Source organism: Pteropus medius, unplaced genomic scaffold, assembly GCF_902729225.1.
Source record: "Pteropus medius unplaced genomic scaffold, Ma_sr-lr_union100, whole genome shotgun sequence".
In the NCBI taxonomy this organism is placed as follows: Eukaryota; Metazoa; Chordata; class Mammalia; order Chiroptera; family Pteropodidae; genus Pteropus; species Pteropus medius.
Genome location: NW_024349225.1, coordinates 9053633 through 9075563, shown reverse-complemented (window position 1 = coordinate 9075563; position 21931 = coordinate 9053633). Strand labels below are relative to the sequence as shown.

Genomic DNA, 21931 nt, shown 5'->3' with positions numbered 1-21931 from the left:
GATCCCACAGTCCCAGAGCCCGCTGCCAACTCTCCTCTCTGGGAAGGAAGGAGGCGTTGCCCCCAGGGCGACTGTGAAATAAAGCAGCCTCTCCGATCTCTTCGTCCCGTAAGAAATATCGGCCCGAATAAATAAGCACATAAACAAACACAAACACATACATAAGTACGCCAAAGGAAAAGGGTGGGAAGAGGGGGGACGGAAGCGCTTTCCCTTTCTTTTTAAATTTCCCGCACCCCTCTTCCTCCCCGCCTCCTCGCGCCGTCTGCACTTCCAGCCGCAGCTCCCCGCCCCGGGCGGCGTCCCGCGGGGCGGCCGGGCGGCCGGGAAGCGGGGAAGCGGGGAAGCGGGGAAGCGGGCGTTCGGAACGCGGGCGGGCGGGGCCGGTGGATGACTCGGCGCGCGACTTCTCCTGCCTTCGGTGCCAGTCCCTCCTCCGCGTCGCTGCTCAACTGCACACGCGGCCGGGCGCTCGGCCCTCGATTGGTCCGGCCTATCACCCTGGGATGCCGCCGGCCGCCGCCACCGCCGCGGCTGCCTGGCTTGTGGGATCGGCGGCGGGGCCGGAGCCGCCGCGGGAGCCGTGGCCTGGGAGTTCGGGGGCGGGCCGGCTCATCCCTGGGGCGCGGGGCTGACGGCGGGGGCGCGAGACCCCGGGGCCAGCGGCGTCCCGAGGCTGAGCCCGCGGGCGCTCGGAGCCCCTGAGGCGGCGGCGGCGGCGGGAGCCGGTCAGAGGGGGCGGCCCCTGGCGGTGACGCCCCCAGCCCAGCCCCGCCGGCCGCGCTCCGTGCCCGGCCCGGGCTGCGACGCACGCCGGCCGGGGCTTAGGGAGGCGGCTCGGAGCGGGCAGGCGGGCGAGCCGCGCCTCCCGGCGCCTTCCTCGCTGTCCCCCGGGAGGGACCGCACCTGAGCCCGGACCCACCCGCGGCCGGGGCCACGCTGGATCCGCCTCCCGGCGCGGGTCCCGCCCGCCGGCCGCAGGTGGGCTGCAGCGCCCGAGCCGCCGGCAGTGGGCGGCGGGGACGGAGGTGAGCCGCGTCCGCGCCGGCCGCCGCTCGGGTGCACGCCGCCGCCGCCGCCGCCTCGTCCCTCCGGCGCACCATGGAGCTCTCCCCGTCGTCCGGAGGAGCCGCGGAGGCGCTATCCTGGCCGGAGATGTTCCCGCGACTGGAGGCCGACTCGCCGCTGCCCCCGGAGGACCTGGACGCGGTTGTCCCCGTCAGCGGCGCCGTGGCTGGTGGCATGTTGGACCGCATTCTTCTGGAGTCAGTGTGCCAGCAACAGAGCTGGGTCCGGGTGTACGGTAAGGATCACAGGCCGTCACAGAGGCCGGTGTATATTTCCTTTGCCCAGGCTTTAATTCATTCCCTGATCTCAGTCCCCATTCATCCTGGGTCAGTTCCCCACATCTCTTTCTCTTCTTGGATGCATTTCTGACAAGTTCTCCAGACTCGCACTTGGGTAGAGATGTGACTCAGTGCGGTCTTTGGACCTTTTCAGGAACCTGCAGTAAGTTTAAGGTAGAGTTGGGTTATGCAGACTTAATTCTTAGGTGATTACAGGGAACTGTCAAGCGATCTTCAGGAACGTCTGATGGAACACGCCATGAAATCAAGTGAACAGAGTTTTCGTTTCTTTCTCGTGATTGAGGCAAGGCTGGAAACCATGATATTATGAAGAAGATTAGAGCGTGGGATAATAATGTAATAAAATAAACCAAAAGTATTTATTTGGTGGGAACAGACTGTATAAGCTCTTTCTGAACCTCAGTCTCCAAAGACAACCGCTGATCCTGAGGGGTGTGGGTTATTTCAGATTGCAGTATTGTTTCTGGTTCTCTTTGTAAAGTGACTGGATTGCTACTCAGCAAGTTAAAAGTGATGAACACACTAAAACTTTCCCTTTCTGCATTCCTAGTAACCACCTCTTTAATTAAAACTGATGAGATCCTATTAGGGTGAGCCTTGTGGCAGCATGAAAACCATGCTGGTTTTGAAAACTCATAGCCCAAGGACTTATATCTTGGCATTCAGGACTCAACGGTGGCTTTCCAAAATATTGGAATGTCAAGATGTTTATCATTTAACTCACATGAACACAAAAGACTTTAGTAATGTGGCTTAGTCTAAGAAGGCAAATTTGAAGCACCTGGGATCAAACACAGTCTTAAAGATGTTATCCTGCAGTCATGTGCATCTAGGCCTGCGATGATGGAGCACCTTATGTTTCTTTCTTCATTCTTCCGAATAGGGTATGTTTATTCAGGAGTGACCAAGACTTAGTTGTCTCTCTAGTTAGTTCAGTTGATTTCAAGACTTCACATCTATCGTTATCAGAAAAATCAGAACTAGGAGTTAAGAGATTTGAGTTTGCGTCTCATTTCTGCCGCTAATGTGGCTGGCTATGTGACTTGGGGCAGATCAGGTCACCTTTTTTAACTTCTTTTTTCTCATCTGTAAAATGAGTGGATTGGATTAAATAATTTTTTACTGACCCTTTCGGTTCTAAAAATCCAGTTCTTATAACCAGTTCTTAAGGATGTATGTATGTATACCATTTTGTATTTTGCTTGATGTTTATATGCTTCTTGATGTTATTCTGATTAACTGAGATAATTAATGCAGCGAAGTGGAAGATCATGCAAGGTCACCCAGTTCATTCTCAGCAGATTAAAAACTTTAGTACCTGATTTTCCATCCACCTGTTAATCCCATTTAGCCGATAGTTTAGAGCAAGGTTGAGAATCTGAAAGTGAGCTTGAATTAGAATATATATTGTGATTAGCACATTTTCCCATTCTATCCTTCGTATCCTTATAGACTTCTTTGGCATACTGTTTGTTTTAATGAAGTCAGAGATAGGGCTGTGTTACTGCAAGAATAAGTATATATAATATTTCAGCATATCAGTTTCTAAAACTATTCTCTGGATTTTCTAGACCGAGGTTAACTATCATTCTTTGCATTTAACCAATAAAAAATATGTGCTTGTTTTTGTTGTCCATTCCTAAGGCAAGATTTATGAGAGGTGTGTGTGTATGTGTATTTTTAAATAGATATAGGTATGTATGTGTACACATACATACGTATATATACTCTCACACACGCATGCATAGTGTGTGTTTCATTGTGAAGTCGCAGACTTTTTACTGCATTGAATTAACCAAAAGTTGTTTTTATGTACTGTTTAGAACTGCCACTTTCCTGCCTCTAAAGCTGCTCATTCTGCATACTGCTTTGCTGTCTTTAGTTTGATGTAAATATTCCAAAACTGTCTTAATGGCTCTTGGCTTTTCTATGTTTTTAGGTAGTTTTTAAGTTGCCTATTATATAATTCTTTGAAGAGCTTTGAAGTAAAAATAATGGACCATAGAAAATCAATTTGGAAAATACTAGTTTGTTTTAGTTTTCTTGTTTACTTGATTGTTTTTGGGTATTCAAATCCTGATTGTTTTGGAGTATCTGGGTTCTTCTATACAATTAAAGAGACTTTGATGAGTGTAATGTCTTTTAAAGAAATCCAGAAACTGGGAAACCTAGTCCAGATTATGCCACTGGGGGTTGAGAACCTGGGTTTTCATTCCGGCTTTGCCACAAATTGGTTGTCTAACTTTGGGCAAGTAATTTTAACTCTGTGGGTCTAGATTTCTACATAAAATATGGAATCTGGAGTAATTGGTGTCTATGGTCCATTTTAGCTTTAGAGTTGTCTGATTCTATGGCCTGCCCTGTTATTTTACCTACAACTTGGCCTAGTGATTCCAGCCTGACTCTCAGGGCCAGGCACCAAGCAAGCCCTTAATGCATTTAAATCATGATTGTCAGGGTATTCTGGGGAGCACTTTAATCAAAAGGTCAATGAACTGAGTTTTGGAAGAAGGAATGTTGAGGGCAGATGTAAATTTGTTTGGAATGTTTTCACAAGATAGGAAGGTGGGGATGAGGATCTTGCTCAGTTCTGTCTCATTCAGTTTTGAGACCTAACCTAATATAGCCATGTGGGTTTTAAGGTAGGGTGCAAAATAAGGAGATGTATTAAGTGCTTTTGGCTTTTGGCAATGGTTCACATCCTCTGCAGCACACTTATGTTTGAAATCAGTATGCAAACAAACAGCAGCAACAAAAATACGTGCCCCCCTCCCCAGAACATCTTAACGGAAACATTTAGAAGACTAGACACTGTTTTGAGTTTGCTATCGACAGGTCTGGATCTGTGGTTGATACCTCTGTCTGTCTGTCTCCCTCCCTCTCTCTCTGTCTCTCTTTGTCTGTCTGTCTCTCTGTCTCTCTCTCTCCAGAGCTTTGTGTTTTAGAAAACTTTTCTGGAATGTTCAGAGCTTTATAATGGGCGGATCTATATTTAGAACACAAAGAAATGCACATCTTTGAGACACAACTAAGAGAGAGTGTTTATGCTGTCCTATCCATTTTCTTTTAGTTGTAAAATGTTTCATTTGTTTTATTCCATTATTACAGTAAGTTGTGCCCGCGCCCTGTCAAGACTATAAAATTTTTGACACCAGGGAGTCTGTTAAGTTTATCTTTGTATTCCTATCTTGCCACCCCCTTCATTGTCACCATGTCTAGCAGATTGGTACCTTGCTCACAGTAAGTCAATGTCTGTTGAATGTTGATCTTTCTGTACTTTGACCATCCGGATCTCAACTTAACTGATTGTATGGGTGGTAGAGTAGCTTAAACAAAGGCATGCCACAAACAGCTAAATATGGATGCAGAATCCAAGAGCATCAAATGCAGAACATTTTTCAGATATTTATAGCCTCAAAGCGAAGTCAAAAGGAAACGGGAGCGGCAAAGCCAGCCTCACTGTCTGTGCTTTCTGGTAAACAATGAGAACATTAAAATTAACTACTTTACCATGAATGGATGGCGAGTGTAGGACATCCTTTGGGAGAAATTTAAGATACCAATCTCTAGAGGTGCCTCTGTTGGAGCTTAGCACCCATCAGTACAACAGGTCTGCAAGTGTATACATGGATGTGCTCTTGGATAGTTAGAGGGGAAATATAGTTGCCACAATAAAGTGATCACCAAGAAATCATATTAATTTTAGTAATAGCAGGGTTTATCTAAAATAGTCAATTAATAAAACAAATAACATCAACATTATTGCTTAACCATTAAGCTAATATTAAGCTAATATACAACTCCTTGTTGATTGATGGCTGATAGGGACCTACTTGCTGGAAAGGTAAGGCTGGTACTATCAGCAAGCAGAAGAAAAAAAGAGAAATAATTATACTGCATCAAATGCCACATAATTCCAGAAGGGTGACAATGGGAATTTAGTAAGAGTTTATCGTGAACTGCATGCATATGAGTTGATGGAGGCAGAAGTCTTATCTGTTGTAATCAGTAATATTACTCATGTTTCACTAATTAAGACAAAGGATGAGATATATTTTATTGTCTTTTTAGATACTGTGTCTCTATATTTACTTAAAATGTTGCAAGCAGTAACAAGTCTAGGAAGTTGTTTCATTTTGGTCCAGTATGAATTAGATGTGACTAACTGGCCTTATGCAGAATGTTCTTAACATAATTAACTTTTAATATTCTTAGCAAATCACTCCTTCTTATATGTCTTAAATATGTACCCCACAATTCCTGTTTTGTTTTAATCTATAAATGAATGATATTGTTCGAGCAAGACTAAAAGTTTTGTGTGCTCTAGCTAGTTGCTTGCTAGAAGAAAATCAGTGAACGTGTACCCAGTACATCTCAAACCATGTTCATGTTACTTAAGTGTTTTAATTTCCTCAGATACTGTTAACTGAACTTTTACACTGTTTATTTGAAATTATATCGATTTCAGATAGCCCCCTATTTTCTTCCTTTGAGAAATAATTTGTATGTCTCATTTTAATCACGTGTCCTAGTGGCATTTACGGAAGGACAATTTCCTTTAGTAATTTTCTGTCCCTTATCATGTTGCTTCATTGCTGTTTCATTTTCAGAGATGGAACTATACATCCACAATCTCTTTTCCAAGACCATTTAGACTAGAGTTTTTCAGAATTCAATTTTTTTTTTTTTTAAGAAAATATGGTATATATACAGTGACATTAACCTCTTACTGGAGTCTGGAACAACATCTAGGAGTCAGTCTTGTTACTATTTCTGCTAAGACTATAAATAGTGTTATGTTAGAGCAGGTCAGATTTTGCTGCCAAAGAAGTTATGAAAAAAGGGTTTGCAGAGCTTTTTGGATTTAGGAATTGCAGGACCTGTACAAATTTTCTGATACAGGTAACATGAAATTCTAGAATGCCCCTATTTATTTGAGAATAGTTTGTTTATAAGGATTGCCTTTATTTTTTTGAGATAAAATTCAGTACATACACTTTAAAAAATGATGTACAGTCAAGTCATGTCGAATGAAATTAATTTCTCTGATTTACTAAGGAAAAGAAAAAGGATTCACATGACTAAGAAAGTGGGCTTTACTGAGATTGCTAAGGAAATGGTGGCAGTGCAGGGGTTTCTAATGCTTTGTTCCATTAGAAGAATGAGATGAGGTGAAGCAGAGAATTTATGTCCTTGTTCTTTGCACATTACTCTCTTCAGTAGCACAGAGTGATTTGATCACCTTTTAAGTAGGTGAACCACAAAAAAGTATTCAACTAATGACTGAGTTAATCCAGAAAAAATTTAGCTGTCTGCTCCCTTGTCCCTCCCTATTGGAATAACTTTTAAGTAACCGGAGAGGCGTTGGGTCTTGTTAACCAGGAGGAGTTTGACGTGTGCTGAGGGCACCGCTGAAATTGCTTCACCCTGTCTTGGCAGTGGGATAATTGCTCTCTGGTGTTTGTGAAAACACCTTTCTTTCCAAAGGCTATCGAGTGTTTCTTAAGACCTGTAGGTAGAGTATCCTTTACCAATTTAATGTAGCTTATTTTCTAGAGAGAAGGCAGCCATCGAGAAGTACATGATATGGAAATAGTAGGAAAAATAAAAAGGTGTCCTGAGGCCCAGCACAGTGGTATTAGTGGGTATACTATAAACAGAAGAAGTATAAAAATGAGCCCTTGAAGTCATGACAAAACTTTATTCCCTAGACTGTGATACAGAAATTATCCTCTTATCTTTACAGCAGGGTTCAGATGTTGGGAGTCTGAGTTTTACCTTACCAAGTGTTGGTTACATTGATTACTTGGCTGTGTCTACTTTGCTCGTAAAGGTCCCATTTAGATGTTGATTGCATCCATACTCCTCCATAAATTGTCTTCAGTATAGCTAAAATTCTGTTTACATGGTGTCATTTTTAGTAGGCTTTCTAAAAGTACCCCTGACCCTGCATAAGAGTCTAAGAGATTGTTAAACCATGTTGATTCTGTTTGGGAGACTGAAAATTTAGAGAGGAAAATACATAATGCAAGAAAACAAAATTCAGAATAGTGTGGAAAGTTAAAAAGAAACTGTAAAGTTGATCGTCCTGAATACTTTTTAAAACAATCCTTTGTTTCCTCATTGAGGAAACTGGTTCAGGAAGTGCAACTTATTCCCAAAATTGGAGACAAATTCCACAGTTTGTCAGGATTAGAACCCTTAACCTCAGATTCCTCAGCCTCCTGTTTTAGCTTCTAGATCTTACTGCTTCCCTTAGGGAGATGGCCTTTTAGAGCTGGAGGTCAGGCACACTCAACAGTGAGAAATAGCAGATTGTCAGTTTCACAGTCTTTAAGGGAAATGCTGGAAGTACCATTACCTAGGTAACAGAAAACAAAAATGGGCAAAACATCCAGAAAGTAGGAGGATGAGAATAATCTCATAGCGATCCTTAAGAAGTAGACTGGAGGACACATTAGATATTTTTGTCTCTGCTTTCCTCAATTCTTTATCCATAAATTCTGTATTCTGAGATTGGAAGTGATGTTTTAAGAAATTTGAATGTTTCCTTTATGATGCTTAGAACCCTAGATAATCCCTAGTAACTTTCTACCTTCCCTTTTGATTTCTAACCTCTAATTCATATCATTAAAAAATACCTTATAAAAAATCCAAAGAAAATTAAATTTACCTGTAGTTCCAGCTCTCAGAGATAACTGTTCTTTTAATATTTTATTGTAGTCTAGTCTTTTCTGTGTACAAATGTACTTATTTGTGCATATTTGCTATCATACAACATATATTTTGTTTCCTGCCTTTTTACTAACTGTCTTTTCTTATTTTTTGAAAATGTTTAGAATTTTTTCAAATATATTTTTGGTTTTAAATTCAGTTTTAAAAATAGGTAATATATTTTCTTTTCTCAAAATTCAAAAGGTATAAGAGGGTGTCCCTGAGGTCTCTGTCACCCCTCCTCCGTCACCCCTTACTTGCCATCTGGCAGGCAATCATTGTCCCTTCCACATAATCAATAAATGGTTAATGTTCTTGTGTACCCTTCCATACCTAGTCCATGTACATAGAAGCAGATAAATAGATAAGTAAAAACTCTTCCAATAGTGGGGTCCAAGAAATTTAGATTAAAAAAATATTGTCGTGGTTTTTGCAAGGTTAAGGAAATGACTGGAGCAGGCCTGGAAAGGGGGTTGCCTAGGAGTTCTGGGAGTCTGGGGCCAGTCGTTAGTTGCTTTCATCTGAATCGATATCACTATAACTTTTACCGTGCAACTGCTTTTTTCTCCTTTTCGACACAAATGATAGCCCGTTATAGGAACTGATCTACACCTTGTATTATTCCTCTTTCATATCCCCACTTCACACACAAGACATTAATATATTAATATATCTTGGATATATTTTCCTGTCAATGTGTAAAGCAATTCCTCATTCCTCTTATGGCTACATAATGCCTGGATTAGTCATAATTTATTTAACCATTCCCCAAGTCTTGCTGGTACAAGCGATAAGGCAGTGAATCTTGAATATAAGCCATCTATAAGAAAAAAAATCATAGAATTGCTAGGTCAAAGATATGTATATTTGTAATTTTGAAAGATATTCCCAAATTCCTCTTCTCAGGAGTTTTACCTGTTGATCCTTCACCAGCAGTGTGAGAGGGTGCCTCGCTCCCCACACATAGGGAATTATCAAGACTTTTTGAATCTGACAATCTAAAAGGTGAAAAATAGTTTAATTTTAATTTTTTATATTGTATTAAGTATGATTGAATATCTTAAACAGCCATTTAAATAAATCCTTTTCTGTGAGCTATACATATCTTTTGCCCAATGTTAATAGGTTGGATCTCTTCCTTAGTGATTTGTAGGAACTCTTGCTATCTTAAATAAAGGACCCTTTCTCTGCCATGAGTTGCAAGTATATTCCCCCCACCTTTTTTTTTTTTGCCTCTATGGAGAAATTATTTTTATGCAGTCGAATGTATCCGTCTTTTACAGCTTTTTGGTTTTATGTCACAGTTAGAATGGCCTTTCCTAATCTGAGGTTATAAGATAATGCTCCCATGGTGTGTCTAGCACTTCTTTGTTTTCACTTTTTGCATTGAAATCTTTGCTCCATTTGGAATTCATCCTGGAATAAGGTACAAGATATGGATGCAACTTCGTTTTTAGAAAGATGGCTTTCCAGTTGTCCTGACATCATTTGTTGAATAATTTATCTTTCCCCTACTGATTTAAGATGACTCCTCTATCCTTTACTAGATTGCCATTTGTATTTTGGTTTATTCCAAGACTTTCTGCTCTGTTCTATTGGTCTGTCATATGCCAGTATCACACTGCTTTATTACAGAGGCTTTATAATATGAAAATATAATTTGTTAACGACTAACGTGACTTATCCAACCATTATCCAACTTTAGACATTAACATTTTTCAAAATTTTTGTATTAATAGTCTACTGATTATCTTTGTGTGCAAATGTTTGAATTGATTCTGAATTTTTTCCTTAGTCTGAGTTCCCAGAAGAGTATGCTTTTGAAGGCCTGAGACTTAGTGCCAGTTTAGTGTGACCTTCCTGGAAAGCAGTTCCTGCTACAAATTATATGAAAGTATGGTTTGTAACTTCAAGTCCTACTTCTGTGCTACTACTTTCAGCATATTGAAGTATTTTTATGTAGATTTCATGTAGTGCTTTAAACACTATTTAGCACATATTAAATGTCCTCAGAGTTCTTATGCTTATAAGACTGCCCATCAAAAACTGAGTTGTTTTGCCAGTGGTACTTCTTTTTGACTAATGGTATATTTCCAAGTGAATAAGAGAAGGGCATGAGTATAGTAGAGTCAAAGCAGTTGGTCTGCTAAAGGTCAAATCCATGACCATGGCCTTATTTATACTACATTAGACACTCCAACTGAAATAACCTGACACAGACACGTAATGTTTTAGATACCCTAAGAACATAGTTGGTGGCTTTCATCTCAGCTGTTCATGTCCTGTTTCTAGAACTCTTTGTTTCTCAGAGCATTAAGAAGGAATTGACATTCATGAAAGTTCTTCTGAACATGATTTGAATATAGGTTCATTTGATTGTAGCTTGATGAACAACTGAGATGTGTAACTTATATAGTACTGTGTTAATATCTGAGTTTTTAGCGTGGGATTAATTTAGGTATGTTCTAAGGAAGTTTATTATAATGTCACGCAAAGCCAAATTCAAAGAATGGCAACAAGAACTAATGGTAATGACAACAGTAATTTTATTATTTATTTGTTTGTTTTTATTTTTTAAAATTTAATCAAAGAAATTATTTAAAAATTTTCCCCCATCTATCTCCTCCCTCCTCCCTCCCCTCAACAACAGTACTTTTAAACATTCAGAAAAAAAGGCAGGAATAGGAATTGTCCTCTGAAAAATCATGGTTTATATAGATCATTAACCAGTTAACCACATTTTCTTTTTAAAGGACTTTATATTTTTGGAGCAGATTTAGATTCACAGCAAAATTGAGAGGAAGGTTCAGAGGTTTCCCGTATACCAGCTGTGTCCACACACGCACAGCCTCCCCCGTTTTCGTCATCTCCGTCCAGAGTGGCACATTTATTGCAATTGATGAACCTAATTAACATGTCATTATCACACAAAGTCTGTAATTTACACTAGGTTTGCTCTTGGTATTGTGCATTGCTTGGGTTTGGACAAATGTATAATGACATTATAGTATCTCAGAGAGAGTATTTTCACTGCTCTAAAAGTCTTCTGTGCTGTGTCCATCTCTCCGTAACCCCTACTCCCTACCCGTTAGCAACCACTGATAATTTTTACTGCTTCCATAGTTTTGCCTTTTCCAGAGTGCCATATAGTTGAAATCATACCTCAATTTTTTTTTTTTATCAGTTAGCTCAGGGGTCCCTAATTCCCTGGGCTATGGAGCAGTACCAGTCTGTTAGGAATGAGGCTGTTAGGAATGAGGCTGCACAGCAGGAGGTGAGCGGCAGGCAAGTGAGCAAAGCTGCATCTGTATTTGCAGCCGCTCCCCAGCGCTAGCATCACCGCCTCAGCTCCACAGCAGATCAGGCATTAGATTCTCTAGGAGCACTGGTCCCTGGTGCCATAGAGATTGGGGACCACTGAGGCTGTTTTGTATAGTATATAATATACACCCATGAGCATGCCTTGCTAAGTCACAAAGTAGCAGACTTAGAAAGGAACAAAGTAGTTTAATTTTTTGAAATGATGTAGAGCAATATGAGAGTGAAAAGAATTTGATATTCAATTAATATTGTGGAGATTTGTAGGAAATTTTGTTTGAATTAAATTTGGGTAGGATATAATGTATAACTATTTTGTTCCCATATTTCTCTTAGGCTTGACTATGCACAGTTTTCTATGTATTTGTAAGTTTCATGAAAGCCCCTGAGTGAGGAAACAAAGCCTTTCTAGTGCATGTTCCTGTGTAGACATGGGCCAGTTTTGCCCAAGTGATTGGTGATTAGCCTGTATCAACCGACCTAGAAAAGATGGCCAGTACCATAGCTGCCAGCTAACAAAAGATGTTTCAAATATCTAAAAAATGACTACCTTTAGTGTTTTCTCATCTCATAAAGACTTCATAGCAGTTTTCCTTTCTACAGAAAAAAGATTTATGTACTTATTTTGAATCTAGCTTTATCATGGTTAAGAAAAAAATAGTATCATGTATGGTGATTCCCATTAATATAGAAAGATACTCCAGATGATTTGGTGTGGCCATATTTCTTGCTGTTTCATTCAGGTCGGAAAGTCCTCAGTACACTCTAAATCAGTTTAAGAGATTTTTAGTTATTTGCACTTAAGGTTTTTGGTGTACACCTTGATTGTCATGCTCAACTTAAGAGAGGCTTTATTTTGTAATGTCTGTTGGCCGATAATCTTTCTTTTCCTGTAACTTAACTAGGAATGATAATGTTTCCCTTATATACCCAGTAATATTATTACATTAACTTGTGAGCATATTATATAAAATTATGTTTTACAAAGATTTACAAAGTGAAATCATACAATAATTGTCCTGTTTCTGGCTTGTTTCACTTGTAGCATATATCTTTGTAGCTTATATCAAAATTTCATTTTTTTAAGGCTGAATAATATTCCCTTATGTGTATATATCACATTTTGTTTATCCATTAATATGTTGGGGGACACTGGGTTGGGTCCACCTTTTGGGTTATTGTGAATAATGCTGCTGAACACGATGTGCAAATATCACCTTGCTGTCAATTCTTTTAGATATCTACCTTAGAGTGGAATTGCCAGGTCTGATGGTAGTTCCATGTTTAACCTTGTGAGAAACTGCCAAACTTCCACAGCATCTGTACCTTTCTACATTCCTACCAGCAATGCAGAAAGTTTCTAATTTCTACACATTCTTGCCCACGCTTATTTTCCATTCTTTTTTATTATAATAGTGAAGTGATATCTTATTGTGATTTTGATGTCCATTTCCCTAACGATTGGTAATGTTGAGCATCTTTTCATGTACTTAATGGCCATTTGTATATTTTCTTTGGAGGAATGTCTGTTCAAGTTCTTCTTTTATATTCTTAGTAGATATATTCGTGTTTTTCAAATTGTCAGTGGTAATGTTAATTACCCTATGTAGTAATCTTAACTCTAATAGTTACAATCATGAGCATTATTATAATAACAATAATGACAGTAAAACTTTTTGGGTGCTTACTATTAACCAGGCACACTTCTAGGTGATTTATGCTATTAATTTATTTAATCTTCATAACTACCCCATGAGGTAAATACTATTATAGTCCTCATTTCATAGTTGAGGAATGAGGGCCATAGAGGTGTAAAGGAATTTTTGCAATGTTATACAGCAAATAAGTGGCTGATGTAGGATAAGAATCCAGGCAGTTCACTCTCTATACTCTTAAGTACTACACAGTTTGGCTTCTCACAGATAAACAATTCAAATTCTTATTATAAAAAGCATTCAGTGTGGTGTTTGTTAATTTGAACCTTGAAACTGTAGTTTACGCATGTGTTTTATATAGCACCATAACTATAAAATAGCGACATTTGATCTACTGGATATACTTTGGATGTCATGATGTTATTGAACACCTTTGTAGAGTTGTCCAAGTTTGATTAACTGTAGACAACATGAGACAGCTGTAGGTGGGTGAGTGGTGTGAATACATCTATATTTAAAAAAGTTAAAGTCTGTTAGCTATCTAATTATGTATTTTTAGCAGTAATACAAAATATGAAAATAGTTTTTTCCTATAAAATCATGACATTCTAGGCTCATTATTTATGTTTAATCCAGTCAGTGAGAATGCCAGAATTAAGAGTCCGTACAGTCTTAAGAACCATGAGTTGTATTCATTTGAGGCATAGCTTTATTTATTCTACTATTTATGTTTCAAACGTCTCTCGATTTAATATCAGTAATTATGAAAAGAGAATCCACTTTCATAAAACCAAGTAAACCCAAACATTGATCACAGCTTAGCCAGTCTAAAATATCCTATTTTAGGATATTCGTAGAGTTCACATATTTTTCTCTAAAAGCCAGGACCATGGCTTCTTGGTGGGCTTGGTTTGCTTTTGTCTTAGTTTCTCTTGAACCTGGTTATCCTTATGGTGCATATGCTTCATAATTTAAACTTCATAATTTAAACTTATTCAAGGTCTCAGACACTTAAAGCATGATTCATACACAGTAACCTGTGTGAATCAGCTCTGAACTCTAACTTCTTTCCTACTAATAGATTGTAGTTTTTCAAGATCTCTGATTCTTTTGAGCTGTGGGCAGTTTAGCAGTGGGAAGTGAGTTACAGTTTTACGTTCCGATCAATTCATCTTTAAAGATGATTTAATACAGTATATCTGTTATTAGGGACATAAACATTTAGGTGTACTGTGTCCTCCTGATATTCTCATTAACTTTCTCTAATAGAGTTAACTGGGAATCTTTGAGTAATAAAGTAAATGATGCTGCAATAAATAGTAATCTTTTTGATGTTTTGACTGAACCATCTCAATCAGGTTCAATTTTCGAGATGAACTCTAACCCATTTTGTTTAACATTGTATGATGTTTTCATATTTTAGTTAAAAAAGCCCTTAAATGTGTCTTCCAAGTAACTGCATTTTAAAATAAACTTACATATATTTAAAAATAAAATATACCTCGAGCGAAGCAAATAGCAAGTTCTTATAAATAAAGCGCAATTAAGATCTGGAATATGAGTCTTTCAGGTTCTTTTAATGTATTCCAGAGAGTCAGAGCAGGATTCCAGTAACCTCCTTTCCCCATCTTTTCACAAATCACTTGTTATTTATAATACATTTTCAAGTTTTTCAGGTGTCATCAGACTTACTGGTTTCTTGTTTCTGAGACCTCCCTGTAACTGCTTTATGAAAAATCAGTACAACATTTTCTTTATGTAAGTCACCTTCAGAAATTTTGCGAATAAAATTTTAATCTCTTTTTTCTAATTTCCTCTTAATGTTCCTTTTTCAAAATGTGTAGCTCTTGGGCATGTATGACATACATTTCGTGTTCCTCATAGCAACTTTGTGAACTTTGTGACATAGAAAAGGTATAGATGAAGAAACTGAGTTTAAAGCAGGTTGCGACTTGCTCAGAGTTAGAGACTCAAATCCAGTGTTCCATCTACTTTGTACTAAGAGAAATCAAGTAGTTCTGCTTTCTCTCATTTGTTGTCATTGTATTCTTTTCCCCAAAACCCTAGGCTTCTCTCTGCTTTGGTCATGTTTCTCTGTTCATAGCTTAAAACAAAACAAAAGAGGAAACAAAACATCCAGCCCTGCTTTTTTATCTTACAGCATTTTTCACTAACTTTATCTCATTTTTGGTTTTAGTCTTCCTGATACTGTTTTTCATTTCTGGGGTTCTTTGGAAGCTTTTTGGAGATAGATTTTCTTTAAAAGCTAAGCCTGGCTCTAGGACTGCCTCATTTTTATTTATGGTATTCTGTACCTTGAAGAAAAAGGGCACCCTGAGTCTTCTCAGAGGAGCATAGAATCCATGGAGCTGACTCCTGTTGTTACCTGCTGAGAAAAATCAATGATGTGCCACCAGCCTGAGACTCATGAAATGTTCAACTGAATTGTTTTGGAATTTTAGGTGAGTGTGACAAAATTAGTGTGCTTTATCAGCAATCCTGTCATTGTCTAGACAGGTATGAGACTGTTCATTTGTTTTGTAAAGCCAACATCAGTTGAAAAACTTAAGTATTTTGGGAGACACTTTGAATCAAAAAGAAAATGATGCTGTCTGCTTTAACTATGCTTAAGTCAAAAATGGAGAAAATGAAATCGACATGCTGCTTGTTTAAATGATATTTTCAGGTCTTCAGGAATGAAGACTGTAGTAGGAATGCAGTAAAAATGATTGGGTGTCAAAAATGACACGAGAAGTCACTTATCTGTTTGCATCCTAGTACGTCATCTTAATGCGCATCCAGGAAGAAAATGAATCAAAACAAATGACTCCTGAACTGACTGTACTGTTGTCAGAAAGAAGTATCTCTGTGGTGCATGAAAAACCTATATTGGAGAGCTAGAATTTTTATAACCAGTGCAGTTCTATTTATATTTTGGCATACATTATAATATATAAAATTATAACCGGGATAAGTGTAGTCTTTGCATAAGGGAAGAATTAGTGATACCGATTTGTCAAATTTTTTAGCCTGGCTATTCATAAAATGAATCTGTAGTATCTAATTTCCATTTCTTTGCTCACACACTACTCTGGACCATTTAATTGTGTATTATTTAAAATTTAATTTTATCTTTAAGTCATAATCAAGTTGACCAGAGGCTAGTGGTAAGAAATACCACAGATGTGGATAAAGAATCCTAGATTTCGTGATCACATATAACATTGGTGCCAAATTCAACCTTTCGTCCCTTATTATTAAAATTGAGTCCCTCAGACCATCTGTGTAAGAATCTCTGCGAATGCTTGTTAAAAATGCAGATCCCTGGACTCTTTCTGCCCCATCTCCCACCAATCAAAATCTCGGAACCGTGCCTAGGATTTAAATTTTAACAAGCACACAGATAATTTGGATGCACATTAAAGTTTGAGATCTCCATTTTCAGAAGATTCAACATGTTATATGTACTGCTCTCCTGTTTAAGATGATTAAATCAGGAGATCTGTGAAGGCAGAGAAGAAAAAGATATCTATTTTCAATTTAAGAATTAAATATGCTATATGCCTTAAACTTACATAGTGATGGATGTCAATTATATACCAATAACTGAAAAAAAAAAGTTATCACTGAGGGATAGGGGAAGAATTAGATTTTGAGAGATATAATACAAAGCTGACGTGTAGTTATAGTGTTAATTTTATTTATTGGTTTCTCCTGAGGATGCAACTTGGACTTGAATTTTATAAAAATTCACGGCTTTGATCATCTAATGTTTGTTTAAGCAGGCTAGAAAGTACTGTAAGGCTTCGAAAGACTACATTTTAGTTCCTATTGGGCTGAAGAAATACGGGTAAGCTGCGCTTTCAACTTGCCGTCTGGTCCCTACTTCATGATACTCTCTCACTCATACTGTTCTTTTACAGCTTTTCCAAAATTGGCCTCGATTTAAAATATAAAAACCTTACTGTAAATTCCCTTCACAGGCAAGGTAGAGAATATTTCCATCATCCCAGAAGGTAGCCTCATGTCCCCTATATTCAGTCCCCCTTTCCCACTCCCAGCCCCTGGCAACCACTGATCTGATCTCTGTCCCTGTACTTTTAACTTTTCCAGCACGTCATAGACATGTGTTCATAGAGTATGTGTCACAATGCGCTTCCCTTTTAAAACAATAATATTCTCGTGTATGTATGTACCACATTTTGTTTATCCATTTATCTGTCCATTTTACATTCTCACCAGTAATGCGCAAGGATTCCAGTTTTCCACATCCTTCTCAACACTTGTTATTTGTTTTTTGTTGTTTCATTTTGTTTTGTTTGATAATAGCCTTCTAATGTGTGTGAAGTGGTATCTCATTGTGGTTTTAACAACACACTTTTTTTTAAACTGTATTAAACATGTCTCTAAAAGTATTATATTTTGTTTTGCTTTTGAAATTAAGAGCTTAAATTATTTTTCAAAAGAATAACAGTAAACTTTTCTATATTCCGATAACGTTTGTGATATTCTAACCAACCTAAAATTGGACTGCCCCAGGTTTCCTGCTCTCTCATGCTTAGTAGCTGGGACTGTCGAGCAGGTTAGAACAAACAACTGAAGAATCCGTGTTGTGCTTTAGGAGTTATTTTCCAATTCCTTCTCCACAAACTCTCCGGCATACACATCTGCATCCTTTTCATGGCAGTATCATCTTCCTCACTAGTTTTTAGAAGGCTGTGATTCTAGTTTTATTACCAATTACTTTTCTCACACCTCTCCTACCCATGGTGTAAATGTTTGCTAACCCAAACATCTCATGAATTAAAGTTCTTAGGACTGTATTGTCTTGTGAGTTAGAGTTACAGAGATACTGGATTGGGTTCGGGACAGTCTCCCTACTACACAAAAAATATAACAATGTATTTAAAGTTTTATATCATAGTAGTTTGCTTTTAAAAACTATGTATGAAAAGTGCTCTAACACTAGATTGGAAAGTAGGGATATATGATGCTATATATTAGACTAAATGAGCAAACCGTCTCGACTATTTCCAGTTAAGAAAGGCATTCTTGAACAGTAGACACTTCATTGTCCATAAATTATTATGGCGGTGATGAGGGAAATTATATCATTGATACAGTTGTACATGTTTTAGCCAGTTGGCAAATACTTGAACATGTAAAGGACTAAGGCTTGGTGCTAAGTATTATAGGGGATTCAGATAATTGTAATAACTAAAATTTTATAGTGATTACTATGTGCCAGACACTTCTTCAGGTACTCAGAATTTATTACTCCTGTGATTTTTACAACAACCATATCCTATAATCCTTATTTTGCAGATGAGAAAACTGAGTCGTATGGAAGGTAAATAAATATCTTGGTCAAGGTCACAAAGCTAATGGTGGAGCTTCCATTTGAACCCAGGTGGTATGGCTCCAGATCCTGTGCTTTTAACTTGTACTCTATACTTGAAAGTAGAAGTCATGGTTCCTATCTCAAATAACCTATAGTCTGGTCAACATGGTAAGTCTCAAACACATGCAAAGATATAAAATATATAATTTTAAAGGTTGTAGACTATAAATACTGTAAGTAGAAAGATGGGTCCAATTAGTTCACTAGGTTGGCATAGCAAGATAGAGTCAAAATTCTATAGTCCAACAGTATTGCTGTATGATATTATTGACCAGCTGGGATGGGCAATGCACTGTGTTTGTATACTCTATGTGAGTAAGATGGAAAGTAACACCATTCTTTTAGGGTGGACTTTTTTGTTCACTTAAAAAAAATTTAGCCATGTGCAAGTAGTCGTGTTGAATAGTTTATTAAAATTCTCTCAGTCGAAATCTACTTAAATAAAAATGTGGGCAACCTTCAAGAGTAAGTATATTTTATGACCCAACTGCCTCTTAAAGGGATTTCTACTTTCATTACCATTTGAAAGTTGTTCTTCATAATCCATGGGAGATGCTGTGGGGAGCGAAGAGAAGAAGGGAACATTTTCATTCATTCAGTCCCCATAATGACTTTTGTTAACATTGTTTAATGTTTTATGTCTGTGCTCAGAAATAGGATGTGTCATACATTACACAGCATGCTGTCATATGCAGTCTGCCTCCTCATGACTCTGAGTAAAACTGACTCAGTGGTTTGACTTAGGCCCGGCCTTCAGTGCAAGAGAAGCAAACATCCACTTAGAGCAGCTAGGAAATTAGGACTATTTTTCATTCTTTGGTCCTTCATTTTATGGCTACTTTTCCCCTCAGTCATGTATGACCTGTAGATTATAGGTTGAGTCTACTCTTCTTTGATCAATTTTATTTCCAGATGTGTCACAGATAGCAGGGTATAGTGGTCTTATCAAAGGTTATATTTTTTAAAGTAACTTTCCTTCTAACAACCACTGTTATCCAGTACTCAATTATAGTGTATTTAAGTATGTTTAAGCTCAGTGTTTTCTCTTGGCTTTGAATTGTCGAGTTTTAGTGACATATACAGACTTTTAAAAATTAGGCAGCATGAGAAATGCTTCTCTTCTGAATTGGAGCATTTAAAGGCATAAAGAAGCGGTAGTCCCTTTTTTTTTTTACCTGTGGGAATAACAAAAACAGCACTAACTCTTTCCATCCCCAGGTAGCAAGTAATCATGATACAGCATTCGTTTCTGTCATTAATAGTGCTTTCTCTGATTTGTAAAATTTCAAGGGTAGATTATTTGGAAAGAGCACATCTTTTTGAAATTTCATTTGAACTACATAGAGGAAATAAATGAAACTCAAGGTTACAGAGGAAATGGAATGTACCTTCGACCACATTGCCTCTTTGTGTGAGAATTTATTATTTTTTTGTATATTTTGTGTAAGTCTAATCTTGAACACTGTCTTGACTGCAGTGTATATTGACTTGAGTAGTTTTTCATATGGGAAATATAAAGAAGCCAAATGTCGCATCTAGTACATCGGAGTTAGTTCCAATCTTTGGATGTTACCTTTGTGGGAAAAAACCTCAAGGCTAAAGATTTTTTTTCTTCACCTTATTGGGCAGATATAATCAAATATTAATCTTGGTCTTCTGACTTTGCTTTACCTGTCATAGGTTCCTTCCTCCCTTTTTCTTTTTTTACACTTAAAACCCAATTGCAAATAGTATTTTTTGTCAGGCTACGAGATGAATTTATATAATTAAATTTCCAGATAATTAGAGCATAACCCATTAAGTGCCAAGACCCTTTAAGGGCAAGCTTCTTGGATGGGAATATTCGAATTCGTTTTTTTGCCTCTTGGAAAGTATACACCGAACTTAATTTAACATTCTCTTTATAACTGTTGGGAGTAGTAGTGGTGATGGTTTTTACAGAAACTGGGCATTAAACTGAAATTTTATTTTATTTCCTTATTTGTCCACTAATTAGATATTAGTATCTTTAGACTAAGGATTAGGTTAGTTATCCCCAGGGAAGTAAACTAATTTTAATTTTTCCAAGATCACATGATTTGTGAGTGGCAGAATGTGACAGTAACTTCTGGGCAATCTGACCACAGAGCCTGAACTCTTAGCCGCTAATGCCGCATTACCTCAACTTATTTATAAAAATCAGCGATGACATTCTACTAGAATGCCCTCAGTGGGTTTCAACATGGTGAGACTGCTTATCCCTATATAAAAATGCCGATCAGACCATTCTTTTCTTGAGTCTTTATATCTCCTTTTCTGGTCCTTGTCTCTTCATTTGGAGGCTTTTTAAAATCTAACATCCCACTGTCAGCGTAGCATACCAGTTTTAATCACTCCCTTTTTATTTCTTTCTGATCTTCTGCAGGCTTGCAGATCAGATAAGCAAGTTTGTTAGTGTTGTTTGTAATGTAAAAGTGAATAGGTCATAAGTGAGGATAATATAAATTACTAGATAACATTTCCAGATATGCAGTGTTACTGTGATAAGATACCATGTGGGACACTTAAGATTGTTTTCCAGCAGGATCAAATACTTTACTATTGTATTTAAATATATAGCTTATGTTTTTAGTTCCAGTTATCTTGTGGACACTGTGACATGAGTTTAGTAGATTTATTTCAGATTATATGAAAAGTGTGCAAACAAGCAAACTTTGTTTATTGGAGTTGTTAATTCCAGGAACAAATAAACAGCAGGTACTTTGCAGTCACAATTAAATCCACAAATATTTGTTTTCTGCTATATGCAAGGTGCCAGGTGGGGTACAGATAAATATAAAACATGACTCCTCCCTTCAGAAGTAAACAGAATACAAGCATGTGAAAAGTAAATAACTTCTAATTGAATACACAATAACTTCTAATTGGATACACAAGAAACCTGAGGACCATTACATCTGGTGAATAGAACTAAGGTCGAAATATGGGAGAATGTGAATTTTTGGATTCTGAAATTTTTGCGATGAGCATTATTTTCACAGTGTAGATAGGTGCTTAAGAAAAGAGAAGATTAACAACTTTAAGTAACAGTTCAGTACTACAGTAGAACCAGTTCCCCAGTGCTGAATTGATGAATGACACCTGTGTAAAGTGGGGAGCTATCTCTCTGGTGTTTAACTTGGAGATAGAATTTGAACAGCAGGATGAATTTTTCTCGAGGTTTAGAGAATGAATGCTGTAACTGTATGATTTGTACAACTTTTATGTTACTTTCATTTACTTTTTGCAATTCGGAAATTTATGATATTTTGTAAGAGTTTGGGGCAGGAAAGTGAAATCCACGAGTTAAGAATGTAATTTGGTATAATTTGGTGTCTGTTAGAGCTCAGTGTTTCATTTGTCATCTTCCTCTTACTATGTCCCTTCTCTTCCTCACCTTCCAGCTCCTTAGTAAACTTTCCTAAGGACTTTGCCTTCTTTTTTTTTTTGCGAGGAGT

At 37.9% G+C, this 21931-nt stretch overlaps 1 protein-coding gene and 1 long non-coding RNA gene across 3 annotated transcripts in view; both read left to right on the top strand.

The window, feature by feature from the left end:
* The first annotated feature begins 972 nt into the window (after window positions 1-972).
* Window positions 973-21931, top strand: part of RASAL2 (RAS protein activator like 2) — a 246775-nt gene continuing 225816 nt past the window's right edge. The window contains exon 1 of one of the 2 annotated variants that reach the window (XM_039881395.1): window positions 973-1303. In XM_039881395.1, the coding sequence (XP_039737329.1) occupies window positions 1102-1303 (202 nt within the window). In that variant the 5' untranslated portion in view covers window positions 973-1101. The remainder of the gene's footprint in view (window positions 1304-21931) is intronic. The other variant, XM_039881396.1, reaches the window with a different exon arrangement.
* Window positions 14932-18259, top strand: LOC120617632 (uncharacterized). The gene is made up of 2 exons (XR_005656980.1): window positions 14932-15516; window positions 16840-18259. It is a non-coding gene; the product is annotated as an uncharacterized LOC120617632 (long non-coding RNA).